The sequence below is a fragment of the Oculina patagonica genome, chromosome 4, assembly GCF_052425735.1.
Source record: "Oculina patagonica isolate OP01 chromosome 4, crgOcupat, whole genome shotgun sequence".
In the NCBI taxonomy this organism is placed as follows: Eukaryota; Metazoa; Cnidaria; class Anthozoa; order Scleractinia; family Oculinidae; genus Oculina; species Oculina patagonica.
The window spans coordinates 21,370,618-21,389,067 of record NC_135761.1 but is presented as its reverse complement, the minus strand read 5'-3'; the positions used below and the strand labels follow the sequence as shown (position 1 = coordinate 21,389,067).

General features: G+C 38.4%; 2 protein-coding genes and 1 long non-coding RNA gene across 3 annotated transcripts in view; 1 reads left to right on the top strand and 2 right to left on the bottom strand.

Annotated features, from left to right (window-relative positions):
* Positions 1-3,455, bottom strand: part of LOC144649834 (uncharacterized) — a 16,239-nt gene extending 12,784 nt beyond the window's left edge. Inside the window, exons 1-5 of the mRNA XM_078509431.1 lie at positions 3,070-3,455; positions 2,862-2,985; positions 2,689-2,735; positions 2,182-2,302; positions 1-26 (exon numbers count right to left, since the gene is read on the bottom strand). The exon at positions 1-26 is cut by the window's left edge and continues 70 nt beyond it. Of these exons, the coding sequence (XP_078365557.1) occupies positions 1-26; positions 2,182-2,302; positions 2,689-2,735; positions 2,862-2,985; positions 3,070-3,377 (626 nt within the window). The 5' untranslated portion in view covers positions 3,378-3,455. The remainder of the gene's footprint in view (positions 27-2,181; positions 2,303-2,688; positions 2,736-2,861; positions 2,986-3,069) is intronic.
* A 3,361-nt stretch (positions 3,456-6,816) lies between these two features.
* LOC144649831 (RNA polymerase II subunit A C-terminal domain phosphatase-like) lies at positions 6,817-18,411 on the bottom strand. The gene is given in 8 exon segments (XM_078509430.1): positions 6,817-7,633; positions 7,636-8,289; positions 10,618-11,297; positions 12,102-12,343; positions 14,221-14,346; positions 14,560-14,650; positions 15,715-15,807; positions 18,168-18,411. Coding segments are annotated over 8 exon segments (2,583 nt in total). The 5' UTR covers positions 18,404-18,411; the 3' UTR covers positions 6,817-7,172.
* LOC144649833 (uncharacterized) lies at positions 15,056-17,202 on the top strand. Its single transcript, XR_013569950.1, has 2 exons — positions 15,056-15,148; positions 17,103-17,202. It is a non-coding gene; the product is annotated as an uncharacterized LOC144649833 (long non-coding RNA).
* Positions 18,412-18,450: the final 39 nt, after the last annotated feature.

Below are 18,450 nucleotides of genomic sequence, written 5' to 3'. Positions count from 1 at the left end.
TGGTCTGTCAGTTTGATTATTGGAACCTGAATAAAGACAAAACATGACAGATATGTTGTTTTTAGTGCAACTGTGTCATAACAACAATATTGAAAAATAAAACTTCAACATTTTAGTAATGAGGAAAATCACCATAGCTACCACAGCAGGCCCCAGTTGTTCAAAGAAACGTATTTTCACTGGGGTAAAATGACTTACATTGTTCTGAACATAGTGAATTTGCATCTAATGGTTAATGTTGCACAGTATTGTTGTAAAACCAAGATCACTGGATTGGATCGGGATTTTGCCACCACTCTACCAACAATCTCATATCGACAAGGGGTACTCTTACAGAAATATGGGTCATACCACAAACAAAATAATATGGACAAAAAAGACAATACTTGATAAATTATAAACTCCTTCACTTCCTTACAAGGTCTGGTCCGTAGAATGATACACCACATGGTCAACTTGCAAAGACTATTTTTACTGCCATTATTTGCAATGTCAAAACAAAAATGACAGATTTCCTAAACCTTTCTCCTGTATCCCCCTATTTTTAGTTTTCCAGACTCGAACCAAAGACAGAGTGTGACTCTGGTATCTTCAGTTTGAACTTAAGTGGAAGTTAAGACATTAAACATCGTTGTAGCCATTGTATTGATGAAACATGCCCTTGACATTAATTTTGAGAACACGCTTTAATACTGACACTTTTGTGTGTCCCTTTGGTGTCCATGCTAGCCAGGTACCACTAAAAATTTTTTGTCAAGGGCAACTTGTAGACTTGTGGGTTTGTAAGTCTCTTTTCTCAGAGTTGAACCAAGCACAGACCAGCACAGAAACCTGGGGCATGTTGGGTAAATAGAAATGGTTTCTATTTTCTAAATTAATTCACAACATTTCCAAATGACTGCCTAGGGAAATTGAAGAAGCATGACATACTGTTAGACAGGAGTAACAGCACATACGAAAACCAGGCTTTATGATTAGGTTGTCTAAAACTGAATGACATAAAAGTGTTTTAAAAAACTTACGTGAAAAGAAACAGCAATAAGATACAAAATATGAAAGATGAAGTATTCAGCATGTTGCGAGCGTAGGACAAAAAAAATCTGAGTCCCCAACGAGAATGGAACCCATGACCTATCAAACACCAGGCAGGTACTCTATCCACTGAGCTACGAGAACTCATGGTGAGCAAGGCTACATTACTAGGTTCATACAAGATGTTGAGAATAATTCCAACAAATTTTCATCAGCTGCACGTGTACATGTTCGCACTCAGTCATGTGTGCCTTTCGCCACACATGTTTTGCACTCAGTCATACAAAACATGACCTCCGCTTGACTCATTTTAAAAACCCTGTTCTACACACCTGGCTAAAATGGGGCCGTCCTTATAAGCTCCTAATATCAGTCATGATTGTCACAATATTATCAATATTATGGATCAACTTGATCACAATATATTCAAACAAACCAGAAACCTTTTACCATGTCATTAGAACACGTTGCCAGTTTAATAAAAAATATATGCATCCAGTGTTAATTAACAGACTATTGTGTCTGATATTTATTTTCCTTTAAAAATTGTTGGAATTCGTGTACTAGCTCACTGCAGTCAAGTTTTTTTTATCTCATTTATAGACAGTAGTTCCTCTTTGAAGGACGCAGGAAATCTATAGCAATCAGACACTTGCAGTCAAAACCTTACAGTTTTTTCATTTCACGGAAATGCCAAAGGGCAGAGTGTCTGACAAACACATCGACAAAACATATTCAAATTTCGCTGAGGGACGAACCCGCAATAAATTTGCATACCGAAAATGAGTTCGTGTGTCGCCATCAATAAGCAATTATTGGAGAAGTATTTTTGCGCGATATGTCTAACAATTTTATGACTGATTTGAGTGTTAACACTTCCTCTTTTTCACATCTTTGCTAAGAAAATTACCCATGTCACGCTTCCCGTTAAATAAAAACAGCTGTCCTCTTTGAACTCAGTAGTAAAAAGCTTTAGATATTTTGCCTTTCAGCGCATAACTGAGAAGGATAAGAAGAAATTTACGAGATTAACATTTCTCACCAAGTACATTTTACAATATATTTTCATTACATACAACAACACATAAGTTTAAGATGGGTATAAAATAATATAGATATAAAATATAGTCTCAAATCGTTGTTTCTCACCGATGCTTTGTCCAAGACTTTGACCGAAGAGACTTCAGCGATCTTGTTTGCAGTCAGCGCTTGTTCAAGCGTCCATAATGGTAGTCTCTCCCAGTTTCCAAAGACCACAATATCTATGTCGCTGTAAAGCAGAAAGCATTAAAATGAACAAAAACAACGTACCATTGAATAGTGTGACACAAAGACTATTTGAAACTGTTTACGTTCAAAATAGAACGATTGCTCGCTCGGTTTCAGGTTGCATTATGTTTACACCCTTCGCATTGTTTTGCTCACCACAAAACGATTCAGTGAAGTGAAAAGTACATGTTCGCTTTTTGTTTTAAATACTTTTAACCCATAAAACACTAAATAACCATTGTCTCCGATTGTTAAACCTTCGGCAACAATATTCAGGTCAAGGGAAATAGGATAAGGTATGAAATGTTAACGGCCCAAACACAATCAAACACCTTTTGTCAGTGCATACAAACGTCTTACTCTTCGTAAGTGAACTCGACCACTCACCTGGTTGGTAAATAAAGCCCCGTCCGAAAGCTTCCATACACTTCCACCTGAAATATAACACCAGAAATAAAAGCTCGTTACTTTTTTGACTTGTTAGTCTATGCTCAAACAATTTCCTTTGAATTGTTGTAAGAATTAAAGGAAAATAACCGAGTAGTTTTCCTCCTACGTACCTCAGCTGTAGGCCAGAGTCGTTTGATGACTTCTTGAACCCTTGCTATTACTTCTTGTCGCATAGCATGTTCCGCCGTTCGCGGTTTCATAAAATTGTAGAAGTCCAAGATTTCCTCGTGAAGCCTTAACAAATGAAACAAGAAGCGATTAGCTGTAAAATTTGAGAGTTGTCACGTTTCCACTGTAATCAGTACTCGTTAAACTCACCCCACCGGCCCGTCTGGGTAGCTTTTCTCTTTGGACCTCCATGGGGTTTGATTCTCAAACCTTTTCTTCTTACTAACATGATTCTTGTCCGAATTGATCATGTTATTCAACACAGTGCTCTCCATGGCTTCGTTTAAAGTATTTTTACGATTTAAAGGGATGAATTCCCCTCCACGAAGATTTTCGACCAAATTCGTCGTTGGTGAGGTGACATCCTCCAACACGTTGCTCCACTTTTCAAAAGCTGGACCCTTCTGTTCTGGTTGAATCCAACCAATCCTGGGATCCATCATCAGTGGGCAAAACATTGATTCCTTGAAAAACGCTGGTTTCTTCTCCTAATACTCTTACAGGTAGTATTCAATTCTGCCGACTTCGCTTCCTTCCTCCCACCAGTAGTCAAGGCAAGTAAGGTTTTATAATTATGCGCATGTCATTATTTCCACCAATCAGACTTTCAGCTAACCAGCGCCCGCGAGCTTTGGAGGTATAACCAGCGTGCAATTGTTGAAAATTAGAATAAATTAGATAAATTATAGGGAGTCTCGTATTTTATTTTAGTCCGTGGTTTAGTCTACTTTCCTACATATTTTTACCTGAAATAGCTGGAGTGGAAACAAAGTTATGAAAAAACTGAAAGATGAAAAGAAAGTTATTTTTAAAAAAAATGGATTAGAAAGGTAATTTTTTTAAGGATACTAGAACGCTGTCACTTTTAAAAATAAACCACTGAATTTTACTAGAAAATATGTCAAGCATCCCACACACTCGATCCGAACAGCTCTCCACCGGAAAATTATTTTGATTATCGCCAGCATGACCCAGCCCGTTTCATTATATTTTTTTTGTTGCTAACTTATATTTATTTAGATTTTTCTTCATTTTTGCTTCTGGAGTTGAATATTGTCAAAGATTTGTGTCAGTCAGTTATCAGGAACTGATTGTGTTGCAAAACCTCCTCTTCCCTTTCATTCCCTTCGTGTTTTTCCGGTTTACTTTCAGAAGCTTTCAGAGTAACAAAACGATATTGTTGAAACAGTTTGAGTACTGACAATAGTAATCTGAAACAGTAGCAAAGCTCCGGATTTAGCACGAAGCTCAGCCGTCAGAAAACAGACCACTAAAAATAACTACAAATCAATTGAAACAATTAACGACCATTAAAAAACCCTAAAAATTAGACATAGCTGATGATAACGATCGATGTAGGAACAGATTGCAAAGACGTCTTGTTAAAATAATTTACAATATTGCTAGGTTGGTAAAGTTTTATTTATATTTGCTTTTATAAAATAAGTTTATGTATATGCGAAGGTTCCTAGAAGGGAAACATAACTCCATTTTTGCGACCAAAGATTCGTATATGTTTGCGTGGTTGAATAAAACGGAAACTCGGAGTCGAACAATATAAACTTGGTCAATTTAATTTCATCAAATATTACCCAGTCCTTTAACAGTTAAATCCTAAGCGTCACACGTTCTCCTAGCCAATGATACATATATCGATTAAGTTCAATAAAATTTCACAATATTGGCCGTTTTACGGAACCATGAACATTAGCACGTATCGCGAGAAAACCATTCTATTCGTTTCGTGACATTTGATTGGCTTCCATTGTGATGACACTCAGCGACCGACATTCAGACTCGAAAAATTTCTTTCTGCTATCAGTCAGGCTTGAGACATAAGGAAAAATAGCCAATAAGTAATTTGTAAACCCTTGTTTTTTTTACAAACCGAAATTAGCGTTAAAATGTTATGTGGACGTTTCTCATTTCAATATTTTGCCAAGACCGGGCAAGACTTTAAACTAGGTCGACTTTTTGTTTTTTCAGCTGCTTGGGAGCGATATTGACAATTTTTAAAACAAAAGGCAAATACAAAGACTTTTAATTCAACTGAAAGCCAATCTACTGTGAAGATCGAACAATGTCGCACTTAGTAGTTTTTTTTTTAAAGTCACACCATCGCGTGTTGGACAACGAAATAAAATGTAGCTACACTGTAATTAGCCTATTTTTCGTCGCGTGTCTTCCATTTCACACCCCTACCGTTTTTTATTTCATTAACAGCATCGCTGTTTTAATCTTAACTTCATTAGGATCACAATCAGTTTTAAAATGAGTTCATTATGTTGCCTTTTAAGGCCTTGATTTGATCCTCACACCAAATGAATTAGCTTTTCTATTTCCTTCTTTGGAATTCAATTTTTTTTTTCGCTGACTGCAGTATTTTTAAAGCGTAATGGTTCGAATTCGACATAGTTCAGAACCTGCAATTGGGCTTTAACGGATCTTTACACCTGTTTGGGAAAGGAAAAAAGAAGTATTAATTGCAAAGCAAGGATAATTAGGCCTGATCGCAGATTATCATTTTAAAAATGTTCTACATTATATTATGACATCATTGTGGTTGTGTCGTACACACGCGCCTAAAAAATGTTTTACATTGTGATCTCTCGGGTCATGTGTGTTGCCTTTTACGGTTAAGAATGCCAAAGAACACTCTCGTTCAAAATGTTTGTTTACACGTTGTTTCTAAATGCAGAATCTCTAGTATCGAAGCTGCGTGAAATCTGTATTATAATGCCCAGAAATAGACTTCCCTTAGGTAGAACAAAATAGCGCTCACATTACAACATAATGTAGTAAAGCTTTATTTTGAAAATTATCGAAGTTAACGAAAAGTGGCTATGTATATCTACAGACCAGCTGCAACGTTGAGTGACCTTAATAATCTCAAGTTTTTCGCCTGGAATCCCAGTCGCCCACTCGCTCGAAGTTTGCACTGACGGGCGAGGAAAGGACTGACATTTCAGCATCTTTTAAAGTTCTCAGCTGTCTGACTTTCACGTTCTGAGTATTATTTGCACAAAAGATTATCTGTATTAACCCCTGCAGGGCTTTAACCATTTAGTTTGTTTATCCGCACGTCAGTTCCACGCAAAGGCACCCGCTGTCACGCAACGAGCATGTCACGCGAGAACGCACCTGCGTAAAGTTACGCGCAGTTAATAAACTCTTCGGTTTATTTGTCTGTAAATCTTGAATTAATCTACCATCTTTACCCTATGTTTAGTTTTGTATCTCCACTACTCTACAAGTTTCTACAAATTAAATTTAGAAATGACATTGCTGTTTTTACAACGTAAGGGATGCGACTGTGCACGTAGAATGAATGGACGCAATGGACCGAATTAATTCCTTCAGTGTCTATTATTAAATCAGTGAACAGTTGACAAGGTTTAGGTAATGTTTGTGAGCTGCCGAATGCCTGGGAGAGGTCACACTCTTGGCACTGCAAACTTACAAAAATGCCAAAGAAAATACTCCATTATGTCCGTTACAAGCCACACGTGGATGAAATGTTTTCAGTAAACAACATTCCACCGTCATTCTCGTGATCCCAGCTTTCATAGAAGCTAGGGATTACCAAACGTAGCATGACCATGCCCATTCCAGCACTCACTCACTCAGTGCTCTTCGTGCCGTGTGGCACATAGCACCTTACAGTACGTGCAACCTTTCAAGCACCAACGTTAACGCTCTTAACAGTTTTAATAACAACACAACTTATTGGTGATGAAGTCCCTGATTCCCATAATCAATAACGCAATGGATTACGTACTTCATGTTTTGGGGAGGACTCATAGCGATAACAATAAGATATGAAATCAAATTGTCCAAACTTCAATTAACACAATTTCGTCACCGTTTTGATATTTCCTGAATTCTCGTAATCCTGTTTGCTGGGTTGTGTATCCATGTTAATTGAGAGAAATCACACAGTGATAACACTTAGGGCTGAAAGAGTTTGGTCCAAATTTCTACTCAACACAATTTCTTATTGGTGATCATTTCTTAAATTCACATAATCCGTTTTTGCTGGGTTGTGTATGGATAGTTCAAAGAGAAATAACAAGGTGATAACACTTAGGGTTGAAAAAGTTTGATCCAAATCTCAATTCAACAAAGTTTCTTATTAGTGATCATTTCTTAAATTCTCATAAACAGTTTGCTGGGTTGGGTATGCACATTACAAGGAGAAAGAACAAAGTGATAACACTTAGAGCTGAATTACTAACGCAACACAAAATTGTCGCTCATGAATGAGACAACTCCGCATCCAACATGGCCGCCATATCGTCATCATCATCACTTGGTGTTGAACGGTGAGTGTAGTCGTCATCAGAATCAGAGCTGCTTGAATCTTGTTCTTCCTCTTCTCCGTCATCATCTTCATCTTTTTCCTCGCCTTTATCGTCGATCTTTCTTTTCTTACTCAGCCATTCATTGTTCTCGTCCTCCTGGGAGTCTTTTTCTACGTCTCGCTTCCGTTTATTCGTGGATTCCGAGTCTGATGAGGTACTCGAGTCCGACACACTTCCTATCAAATCACTTTCCTCGTCGCTGGCGTTCATGAGGTCTTCGACCTCCTTGTCCATAGCCTCGACTTCCGAAGGTGAAAATGAGTATAAAGGGTTTAAAGTAGACATAAGAATATCAGCACTACTCGCTGAATCAGATCTAGATTTAGTAATTACGCCCTCCGTATTGGCAACTCTAAGTCCAAAGCGTTTTCCGCTCCAGTGGTATCAAGAGTTTCCCCAGGAGTCCCGCGAGGCGTACCGCGAGGGGTGCCTTGATCCCGAATCTGCTGCCTGTACTTCTCCAAACCTTCCACAGGAAACAAGCGCTCATCCACCCACTCCCAGCGTTCATTACAACAGAACAGCCATCCTGGATTGACGAGTTTAATTCCCCGGGTTTTTGCCGCCCGGTATGATTTCTCCGTGCCTAGCCTACCCGCGATCACGTGCGTGGTGACGTCACTGTGACATTTTGTGTCTTTGGGTGTAACAATCGAGTTGCTGACTTTGGCGCCCAGGGCGCACGCGATCCGCCACGGCTGACTTTCCTCTTGTTTCACAGAGGTGGGAATTACTCCAGTAAAAACGACGTTTGCGCCGCGCAATACGTCGCGACGTAATTCTGTCACTATAACCTTCGTGTCCGGTGTTGAGGTTCCAGGGGAACAGTATTTGACGATGTTCGGAATGTTTTTTGCTTCGTCTGAAGTTTTGGATTTAATGCTGTCCATAGATTCGTAGAACACTGCGTGTACGCGGCTTAAAATGTCTTCAAGGTGGAGAAGATAGTCGTCGTCACCATCTGCAAACTCGTAGGATTTCTGCTGAGATTTCTTGATCTTTGATTCAACTAGAACATTATAAAATAACAAGATATAAAAAGTAACGTTAGAAATTGGGATAATTCTATTTTGAATAGCAACGCAATCATCATCATAATCACGTCTCATTGCGCCAGTAGGCGCATAAGCGACGTAATACCTCCATTAAACCCTACCACATAAAAGTACTGCTCAAGAGATTTCATTTGAATGGTCACACGCTAGGACTTTATGCTGGAGGGGTACTCAGGCATATCATTGTTTGAAACTGGCGGCTTGGGATTTAATTATAAATTTTCTGGTGGACTCTTTTCTTTGATATAAACGGATTTTGGCAAGGACATTTTTGGGGGTTGAGAATGGCTTAAGCCTACCTTAAGTTTGTGACAGATGCACGCTGAATGACTTAAGGTGGGCGAATGAAATATCTCGCATTCTCATGGTGTTTTGTACTTTTATTGTTTATGATGCTTAGAAAAATTGGACTTTTGGGGAGTTAAGTTTTGGGCCGTTGGACTTTATTAAGGTCTTTTTTAGTTTTTTGGGTTAAAAATTTGGGCCTTACTCCCAACTTCCCCGTCACTGAGACACATGAGTACCCCCCCCCCCCCTTCCCCCCGCACCTGGGGTGCACTCTGGCTACGCTAGTCTCACTAGTTCGCCAGTCCAAGTGTATTTTTTATCAAAACTATCTTACTGGTCACTATGCCCATAGTGTCTGATGAAAGTACTGTGTACAAAATTAACGCTTGCATTTTTAAATGCATCAGTATCATTTCATTTAACACGAACAGAAGGGCAAATCGTTCAAATAAAGAAAATAAACGCGGACGAATTCTGTTTCATATTCCTAATGTAGGCAATAACAGGATTGACGCAAGGAAAACACTTTTGTGATAAAAGCAGGGGAAAATAATAATAAAAAAGAACAAAATATACAGAACGAAATTAGAATCTTAAGAAAGATCCACTTTCAGATACGCACGCCAAATAAATAGCGAGTAGTGCTGATATTCTTATGTCTACTTTAAACCCTTTATACTCAGAGCTCGACGCCAAAACATTTACGTTGTCGACTACAGTCCTGTGACTACTGTTCTCTTAATCTGTGAATGATGAACAACAAAATTAAACAAGCCCTAGGTACTCATTTCTCTCTCAGTTGACACTGAGTTAATTGAAACGTTTCAAGATTTAAATCTATCTCAATCTTTTGCAATCGTAAGCTTTATTGGGTCATTACTACCTTTTTGGAGACAATAGCAATCGTTATTTGGAATTGACTTTATGTTATAAAGGTTATTTTGTATAACGCAGCAAATAACTTCATATATGGCGTCTCATTTTTTAAAAAGACCCATTTTCACAGGCATTTGTGGTGCTGCAACAAGCTGCAATTTCAGCGCGATATCAGAGTGACGTAGCAAGAATATTTTGCGAAACGTGATAAAATAAACAACCGACTTTTCGTATCAGAACATGTACATATGTCTTATAAACAAGGATGGTGTTGTTTTTGTCGTAACTGTAAGTTCAAAACCTTCCGCCATTTCACGTTATAACCACGACCGAATCACGCTGAAATCACAGCTGGTGTACACGCGCACTTTTGCGTTGCAACCCTTGCGTAACAAAAATCGTACTGGTAATCGTGTCAAAAATTACCTTATTACATGAAATTTTCGCGACACGTTAATTTCGCGAATTTCGCGATTCGAAAAAAAATCGCGAAATTAAAGTGACGCGAACAATAAGTTTCGCGAACATTACATGACGCGAAAATTAAGTGACTCGCATTATGTCAATAATTAAGACAAATAAGTTTAGTGCCACTGAAGGAAGGAATTATAAATCTAAATGTATGTTGTCGTCAATTGAAACAAGAACAATGACTCATGCACTTACAAGCATAACCTACTTGTAGACATTAACTGCTCTGTTGTAGCTATTGCCGAGATTTAGTTCCACCCTTGCTTTTTTGTTTATTTCGACTTTATTTTTTCATTAACGAAGTCCTTTTTAAAGGAAATGTAAATTGTGTCTTACTCAAAAACGCGAAATTAAAGTGATTCAAAATACAAAATTTTCGCAAAATCGCGAAATTTAAGTGTCGCGAAATATACGCACTATAAAATCGCGAAATTAACGTGTCGCGAAAATTTCATGTAATAAGGTATACTAAAATTCGCCTGTGTAAATGAGCTGTACTTAAAAGAAATTCATTTTCTTTGAAAGAGAGATTACTGCATGTTCCCTAATTTGGTTAGTTTGGCCTTATCAAAATGTTGGTTTAAAATTCTAAACCAACAACAAAAACAAAAACAAAACAAAAATAAGGTCGTCAGTGTAAAACTCACCTCCTTCACATCTCAGCTGAGTTGTTTCACTTGTCGTACTATCATTACAATCTGAACTTTTTTTTTCTTCACTACCTTCAGCCTTTCCATTATTGTTCTGTTCACTGTCTTTGTTATTTTCACTCAGTGTTTGCGTTTGAACTGACTCTTCCTTTTTAGATTCATCACCAGCCTCATCACCTCCTCCATTCTCGATCACTTTGGGAGAAGTCTCATTTGCTTTAACTGTTTCAATAACGGCTTTCGCGTTGTTGCTATCTTCGCACTTTTCAACGATAGGTTCGCTGTTTTCCACGCATGCTTCAACATTTTTATCTGAATTCTGACAATCCGCCTCCTCTTCGCAAACTGCTTTACTCTCATTCTCTTGGGATTTGACATCTTCTTCAAATACTGCATCGTTTTTCTCTTCGTCATCTTTAACATCCTCGCTGTCTTCCTGAGAATTTAACTCTTCCATTTTGACATCACCCTCCTGTATTTCTGTTGCATCTACAGGTTCTCCGGGGGAGGTGTTCTCTTCGTTTTGTTGAGTAGATCCACCGGGTGGAGCATTGATGTCTCCCACTCCCTTGAAGAACTGGTAAGGCTTGACATGAACCAAGTTCAACGCAGAATTCCACACGTCTTCTCGATCATCGATTATACAAACCATGGTATCACCACAAGGAAACAACGACCTGGAATGCGAGTTGAAATCAGATTTATAATGTTGATAATCAGATTTGTGTTTAGATTTAGTGCAACACCAAATGGCCTAGCTTACTCAAAATTTTCTCAATTGAGTTTCCCCTATTACTAGCGGGTTTTACCCTCGGCTAGACTCCTTGAGACTTGAATAAGGTCAGTTGTAATTTCGTTCGTTCTAGCTGCTGGTTATTCTATGTTGTTTGTAATGATTGTTTGTATTTTTGGCAGTATTGGCCATACATAACAGAGGGTTTCAAAGTAGTGTAGATTTCAGTTTCTGCACATTCATGGTTGCCACAGATATCAGTGTTCAAAATTCCCCGACTTTTCCTTGTTAAAAGTCAAATTTCCCTGACTAAAAAAATGCAAAATGTCAGACATAGTTGCAACCTCCAACCTCTACAGCCTTTAATGGCATCACATCACTGGTGATATAATTAAAATTTTTCCCTGACTTTTCTTCAATTTGTCAGTTTTCCCTGACTTTTCCCTGTCCTTGAAGAATTTTATCTTTCCCTGACCACTCTTGACCTGTGGCAACCTTACATTACTTAACTATTGTTATTAGCGTAATTTTTTTTTTTTAATTTTATTCATTAGTAAATTTATTTGTAAATTTTTAGCTTTATCTAGGATAACAGCTTTTACATGGGAATTCAGTTTCCCCCTGCTGTTATCCTCCCACTATTTTTTTTATTATTATTATATATTTTATCTTTTTTGTTGTAAATATTTTTTGTAATGTTGGGAAATCTAAATTAAAGAAATTAAAGAAACTACCCAGTAACACTAACCTCAAATCATGAGATTTAGAAAATGCATTGAAGCACTCATCTCGTGAGCGAATCCTGTGTGCAAACAGTTTTCCAGCAGGGTCTAACATCCTAGCGATGGTGTGAGCATACATCCTGGAGCCCATGGTGAAAATGTGCAGCTCGTACAGCTTGGACACATGGTCTAGGAAGTTGACGGCTCCTGGTCTGATCTTGGTGTGGTACCACACAGGGTGACCAGGCAGCTGGAAGTGATGGACATCCTGTGGACACATACAGTTATGAGGTCCCATTAGGGGATTTAGGGATATGGGATACTTGGGGAAAAATTAAAGGGAAACGGGATATTAAGAAAAGAGATTGTGGGATATTGAACTTCAAAGTTTTTGAGGAATTAATGGGATACGGGATATTTAGGCCAAAAATTAATGGGATACTGGATACTTGGACCCCCCTAATGGGGCCTCAGTTACACAAGTAAACTCCAGCTAGTATGATGTTAACCTTAGTTTAGTACATCAAATGGGGTCATAACCTTATCGTGGTGGGACAGTTTGTGTGTTTCAATGAACCCTAGAGCTATGTTGGCTGGAGTCTTGTTGGAATGTATAAACCAAACAATGAGTGACCTCTGGCTCCTCCAGGTTGGGCATAGGGCATAGGGCTAATGACGCTGTCCCATATAAAACTTGGTGTTACAGAAACTAAAAGCACTGACCAAACAGCACTAGCTGGGGGTGTCACTGCTGGGGCTGCAATGATGCTTTTAGGACAAAGCCAACAAGAAGCTCAAAGGCCAATGGCCAGCCCCCAAACAAAAGATGACCATCAGGTGCTGAAACATGAGGAATATGGCAGCTGGGTGGAAGAGTTGGGAAGTAGCTAAAGCAAAAACAAGGGACAGGGAGTGTTGGGCAAAAAATACACGGGCCTTAACACTAAGACATGATGACGATAATGATGATGATGATGGTGAGCACAAAAGTCAGGAAAAGCACTTCAGGGAAAAAAAGAGGGCCTGATTGATGGTTATTGTGGAGATAAAAGGGTCAAGTACCTTTGAAGTGTATTAAATGATTTACAAACTTAAAGGGACCGTGTCACGGATTTAAGCCAAACTTAGGCATAGGAAATGACCATCAAAATTCGTTTAAATGTATAAAATAACCTCTTAAAACAGTGAAGGAATATTTTAATAACACACCAAATGCAAAAGAAGGTACGGATGGTCAAACGTGACGAAGATTGAAACAGATTGCGATATGGGTTTTTGAAAAATGGTCCGACGGAACAGTTTTCAAAGTTAATCTTGACTGCTTGTAACTTTAAATTATAACGTCCGGGAGATACATTTGGCTGCAATGAAGCTATGGTTTTGTCATTTAGAATCATAGAATTGATTTCTTTGCAAACATTTAATTTCGTAGCGAATGTTTGGCAAAATTTAATAAAATAACATTAACTTAGCGGTGACACAGTCCCTTTAAATTATCAAGAAATTTTAAAAGTGATTTGTTGTAACAACCATTTGACAGTATTCATTTAGGACTACCTCTGGGATGGGTTTTTCAAAATTAATTTCCAGTGATCTCAGATTAAACGTATTATTCCAGTTCTTAAAAAGATAATTTTCCATTAACTTTTACTTTCAGTCTGTGATCAAGAATTATGTATTCTGCTATGAACAAACAGGCGCTTGGTAAAGAGAAGCACGTTAGTCGTTAAAGTCATTAAGATGGTTTCCGCCGAACGTTTGAGCAATACAGGCAAAAATAAAGTTACCAAAGAGATCTCATAGCATGGTAACAGTTTGAGCACAGCTAACAAAAACCTACCAAAACTTTAGCTCTCAAGCTGACCCCGCTAGAGAAAAATGGATTTAAAATTATCTACATTTCAGTTAAAACGGATGTTTCGCGCCAGTTTAAAACAAAATGGCGCTCGTTTTAAACATTTTTACGAGGTTTGACTTTAATTTTCTCAAGAACGCTTTAGAGTTTTATAACGGGGTCACTAAGACAAATGAATTTCAGTGAGATGTTTCAAATAGTATATAACATGTTACCGAACTATAAGTAGATTTTTGGTACTTAATTTTTGCACTCATTGCTTGAACTTTCAGCGGAACCCATCTTAATACCTCCATGTCCTCTGGTACCAGTTCCATAGTTGTGTGAATAAGAGTCTGATCCAGATCCACAACAAGGGACAGTTTGCGAGTCTGAAGAAGTCTCTCCTCATCCTTCTTGCCCAAAGCCTCTGCTTCCTGAAAATAAAAATGTTAACACATTTCTTACAAGAAAAATCGTAAGAGAGTGACACAGCTAAAGTTAACATTCTCCTCCCACCCATGTGATTGGCCAGACTCATTACTTTGGTTTTGGTTTCATGGACTCCAATAAAAATTGCACTACTGGAAAACACAACAAGTTACACGGTACATAATGAGACAGCTGGCAGAAATTTATTGATTACATACCTGCTGGCTCACTTTCAGCTCAGGGATGTTGTGTATGAGTGGCACAGAAGCCAGGGTTGGTGAAGAAGGTTCATCCTGTTCTTCATGAAGTCTAAAAACAAAAAAACAGTTGCATTATGATTGAACTCCACTCAAACCTCTGTTGCACAATACAATTTATAATTTCAAGTAACTTGTCAAGTTGCATGAAACATTGAATATCAGAATGGAGTGAGTGAGTGAGCCAGTGAATGAGACAGGTGACTTTGACAATGGTTACTAATCCTCATTACCATGAGGTAAAAATTGTCAAAAGCATAGGGGACTGTGTTCTTGTGTACCTGTCTGCCATGCTGGTTATTTTGGTGTGCACTTGACTTTGACATAAGAAATAATAATAATAAAGAAATATATAGACAAGGCTGCTTTCCATTATTTTTACAGACCAACAAGTTGGACAAACTATCGTAAAGTGGAATGACAAAATGAAATGGTCCTTTCCATTTTGCATTCCTTTCCTCAGTACCCAACATCTGTGAGAATCTACTGAACTAAAGACATCAAATTCAGACTGACTGGTCTGACCGACCAAAGTGGACCACCTCCAGAGGTAGGCCCAAGTATTCGGATCAGACCACATCAAAATGGAACTTGCCATTTGACTTCCGACCAAAATTACCAAACATTTTGGGTTAATCAAGACTATAACAAAATTCTCGAACGTGATTGGATATCAGCAGCCTGATTTGAGCACTAATAGGACAGTGTACGCGTCATGCTTGTAATTGTACAGTGTAATTGGATAGTTTACGCGTCATGCCTGTGTAATTGGACAGTACGCGTCATTTTGCGCGCGCTGTTGTTGTACATTTGTTAAGTAGACTGTTATGTTTTTTAGTATTCATAAAGACCATTCAACCAAATGTTTGTTTCTTTCTCAAATTTTGATATAGTTTTGATTAATTGGTAACAAGACTTTGTGTCATCCAATTCTGTCTGTAATCATACTCGTGATTAAACAAATCGGACTCCCACTTCGCGGTCGTCTGATTTCTTTAATCACTCGTATGATTACAGACCGAATTGGACTACAGTCAGTTCTATTACCATTATTAATGGAAAGCACCCACAGTGACACAACACTTAAATATAAAAGTTTCAATGGAAGAAACCTACTTCCTGAGGTCAGCACCACAGTCACAGCAGAGATCCTTCATTACCATCCTATGTTCACACTCTGCTGCTTCATCTATCAACAGCACTGGAGTCCTGAAAAATTTCAAAAGCCAATTTTAAAAGCATAGGAATGCATTATTCCAGTTCCTGAACTCTCTCTTCTGTGCTCCCTTTATAGGGGCTGAACCCAGGCACATGAAGAGAGAGTCCAGGATAACTTGCATGCGCATGCTCAGAACCAACCAATCAGAAACAAGGAGTTTGGCTTTTCTTGCTTTTCAAGTGCTAGGGTTAAAATTGCTTGCTTAAATGACGAGTTTAAAAGAGCGCATGAATAAATGCAAGAAAAAACCATGCTAAATTGCATCCAAAGCCAATTCAGTGAACAGGTATAAAATACAACTTGGAAGAGTTGACGGATAGCGATTTGTGTTTTGTCCATTATCTTTTTATATACAACGGTACTATGCCAAGCTAGGCTTTTATTAAAGTTATTCTCCGGTCATCCTCATTTTATACACGGTTGCGTGTTGAACTTGTCATCTGTGCGACTCATTTTCAAAAGTACTGCCAAATATGGTTTTTCCCCCATATTGGGGGAAAATTGGAGCATGCGCATGCAAGTTTAAATCCTGGACTCTCCCTTCTCGCGCCTGGGTTTAGCCCCTAAAAAGGGCGCGCGGAAGAGTAAGTTCAGAAACTGGACTAAGGAATGCATTTGCAAAATACGTTCGTGGTCTCAGGATACCAAGTTCTAGTTTCTGTTCTACATTGTACTAAAGATACCGGTAGGAATAAATCTAAAATTCCAATAACAACCTCCCCATGCACAAAAAATAACCCCTCCCAAAAAATAAGCTCCCCCTCCCTAATAGGTAGGGTAGGGTGTGATCTTAAGTACGACATTGCCCCACCACCCCCTCCCCTATTTAGTTAATATTTCGTCTATTAAAATAAGACACTTGCTATTTTGTGAAATCAATTTTTTGTTACTGCACAAATTTGATGTGGAGATAAAAATTCATGCAATAAGGTAGTTTTCACTTGCACACTAAAATTCAAGCCAAGTAAAAACAAACTCATACTATAGAGAACCCTGCAGAGATATGTTAATATGGAATTTTTGCAGTTGACTCTCAAATGCCTTTGAGCAGGCAATGAGTTAGGTATGCCAAAATAGATTCTCAAATGAACTTGTAACACCAGTATGGGGTACATGTCACTTACCAAGGAGGTTACTCAGGATTTGAAGTGAAGGGGATAAAAGAAGGTTTTTTTTGGGTGGGGCTTCGACATTTTGGTAATTTTTTTTTGAAAAATAAACTAGTACTTAAGCAGCACTCTGTGAATGATATTTAATTTGTAAAACTGATTTTTTTTCTCCTCAGCGTTTTGGCTGACCATTGTGGACTTCTTCAGAGAGTTTTTTGGTAGTGCCTTGGCTGCGTAGCTCTGTGAATTAAAGTACAAACCAACATGTTTTTCTAATGTTTTTGTTTGTGTCATATCATTCCTCCTTTCTTGAATTTAAAGGTCAGAAATTTGGCATGGGATTTTCTGGGGGTTAATTTTTGGTCCAGGGAATTTTTGGGGTTTTGTTGGAAGCCCCAGGGATCTTTTGGGGTCCTGATTTTTGCCCCCATTCGATCATCCCTGTCACTTAAAATCCAAAGAACCCCCCTTGGGGTCAATAGCAAGTGTAACAGCTGTCAATGTAGTTTGTAATGGAAAAAGTGTTGATGGAGCTAAATATCTTCCTTTACCGAATTTTAGCCCCACACCACACTACAGAACTTCAGCTTCAAAATTACATTATAAAAAACTAATAACTGGATTGGTCGGTCAACATCCAATCAAATCCTGTGAAAATATTAGCGCACCGAAATGAGAAACAAAACTGGCCCGTCCGAGTATTCACAGTCGAGGCGAACTTGCCTCGAAGGAATTGAAATGTGGAAACCAAAACGAGAAAGATTGGGAGCTGGTTTCCGATCTTGATATTTTTTACCTCGGAGTACTTTAGGTAAAATGGTATTCCATCCGCACATAGCACAAAGTTACGACTTTCATATTTCAAAAACTTTCTGAATGCATAGAAGCACGTAACAAGTCCCTTCTCAATTTCATGATCTACAAATGTGCAGCTATTTGTGACCTCATGATTTTTAACACACTTTGATCTTTCAAAGTCGTTGAAACAGTTATAATAAAGAAAGATTCTAATTACTACAATACACCTGTACACGGTGATGCAGAAATTGAAAACAAATTGAGGAGGTCGTTTTCCGTAAACACTTCGACCAAACGGACGAAAACAAACTTTCAGCGGCAAGTACACTTAAATGCAGGGTTTGAACTCTCCCCAGACCATATATAGCTCCTTAAAAAATTCTTAAAATTGGAGCTTGCAGTTTAGGACCTGTTTGTTTCAAGTTTTATTATAATAGGCTTACCTAGCTGCAACGATTTCTCCCTCAGAAACAAGCAACTCGCGGACTTTACCAGCAAAAGCCGATTTAAGTTTCGGCTGAGTTATAAACGATCCAGTCCTTTCCGCTTCGCCAACAACTTCATAAAAACAGAGAACGCTTCCTTCTCTAACCTCTGAGCCAGCGCAAACTCGCCATCGTAACAGCTTTGCAGAGGTTGTGGTGGAAATGACAACTTCTCTTGCCTTTCTGTCCGCCATTTTGGTTTCACTTTTCGCGCGTGGGTCAATAATTAACCATGCAGGGT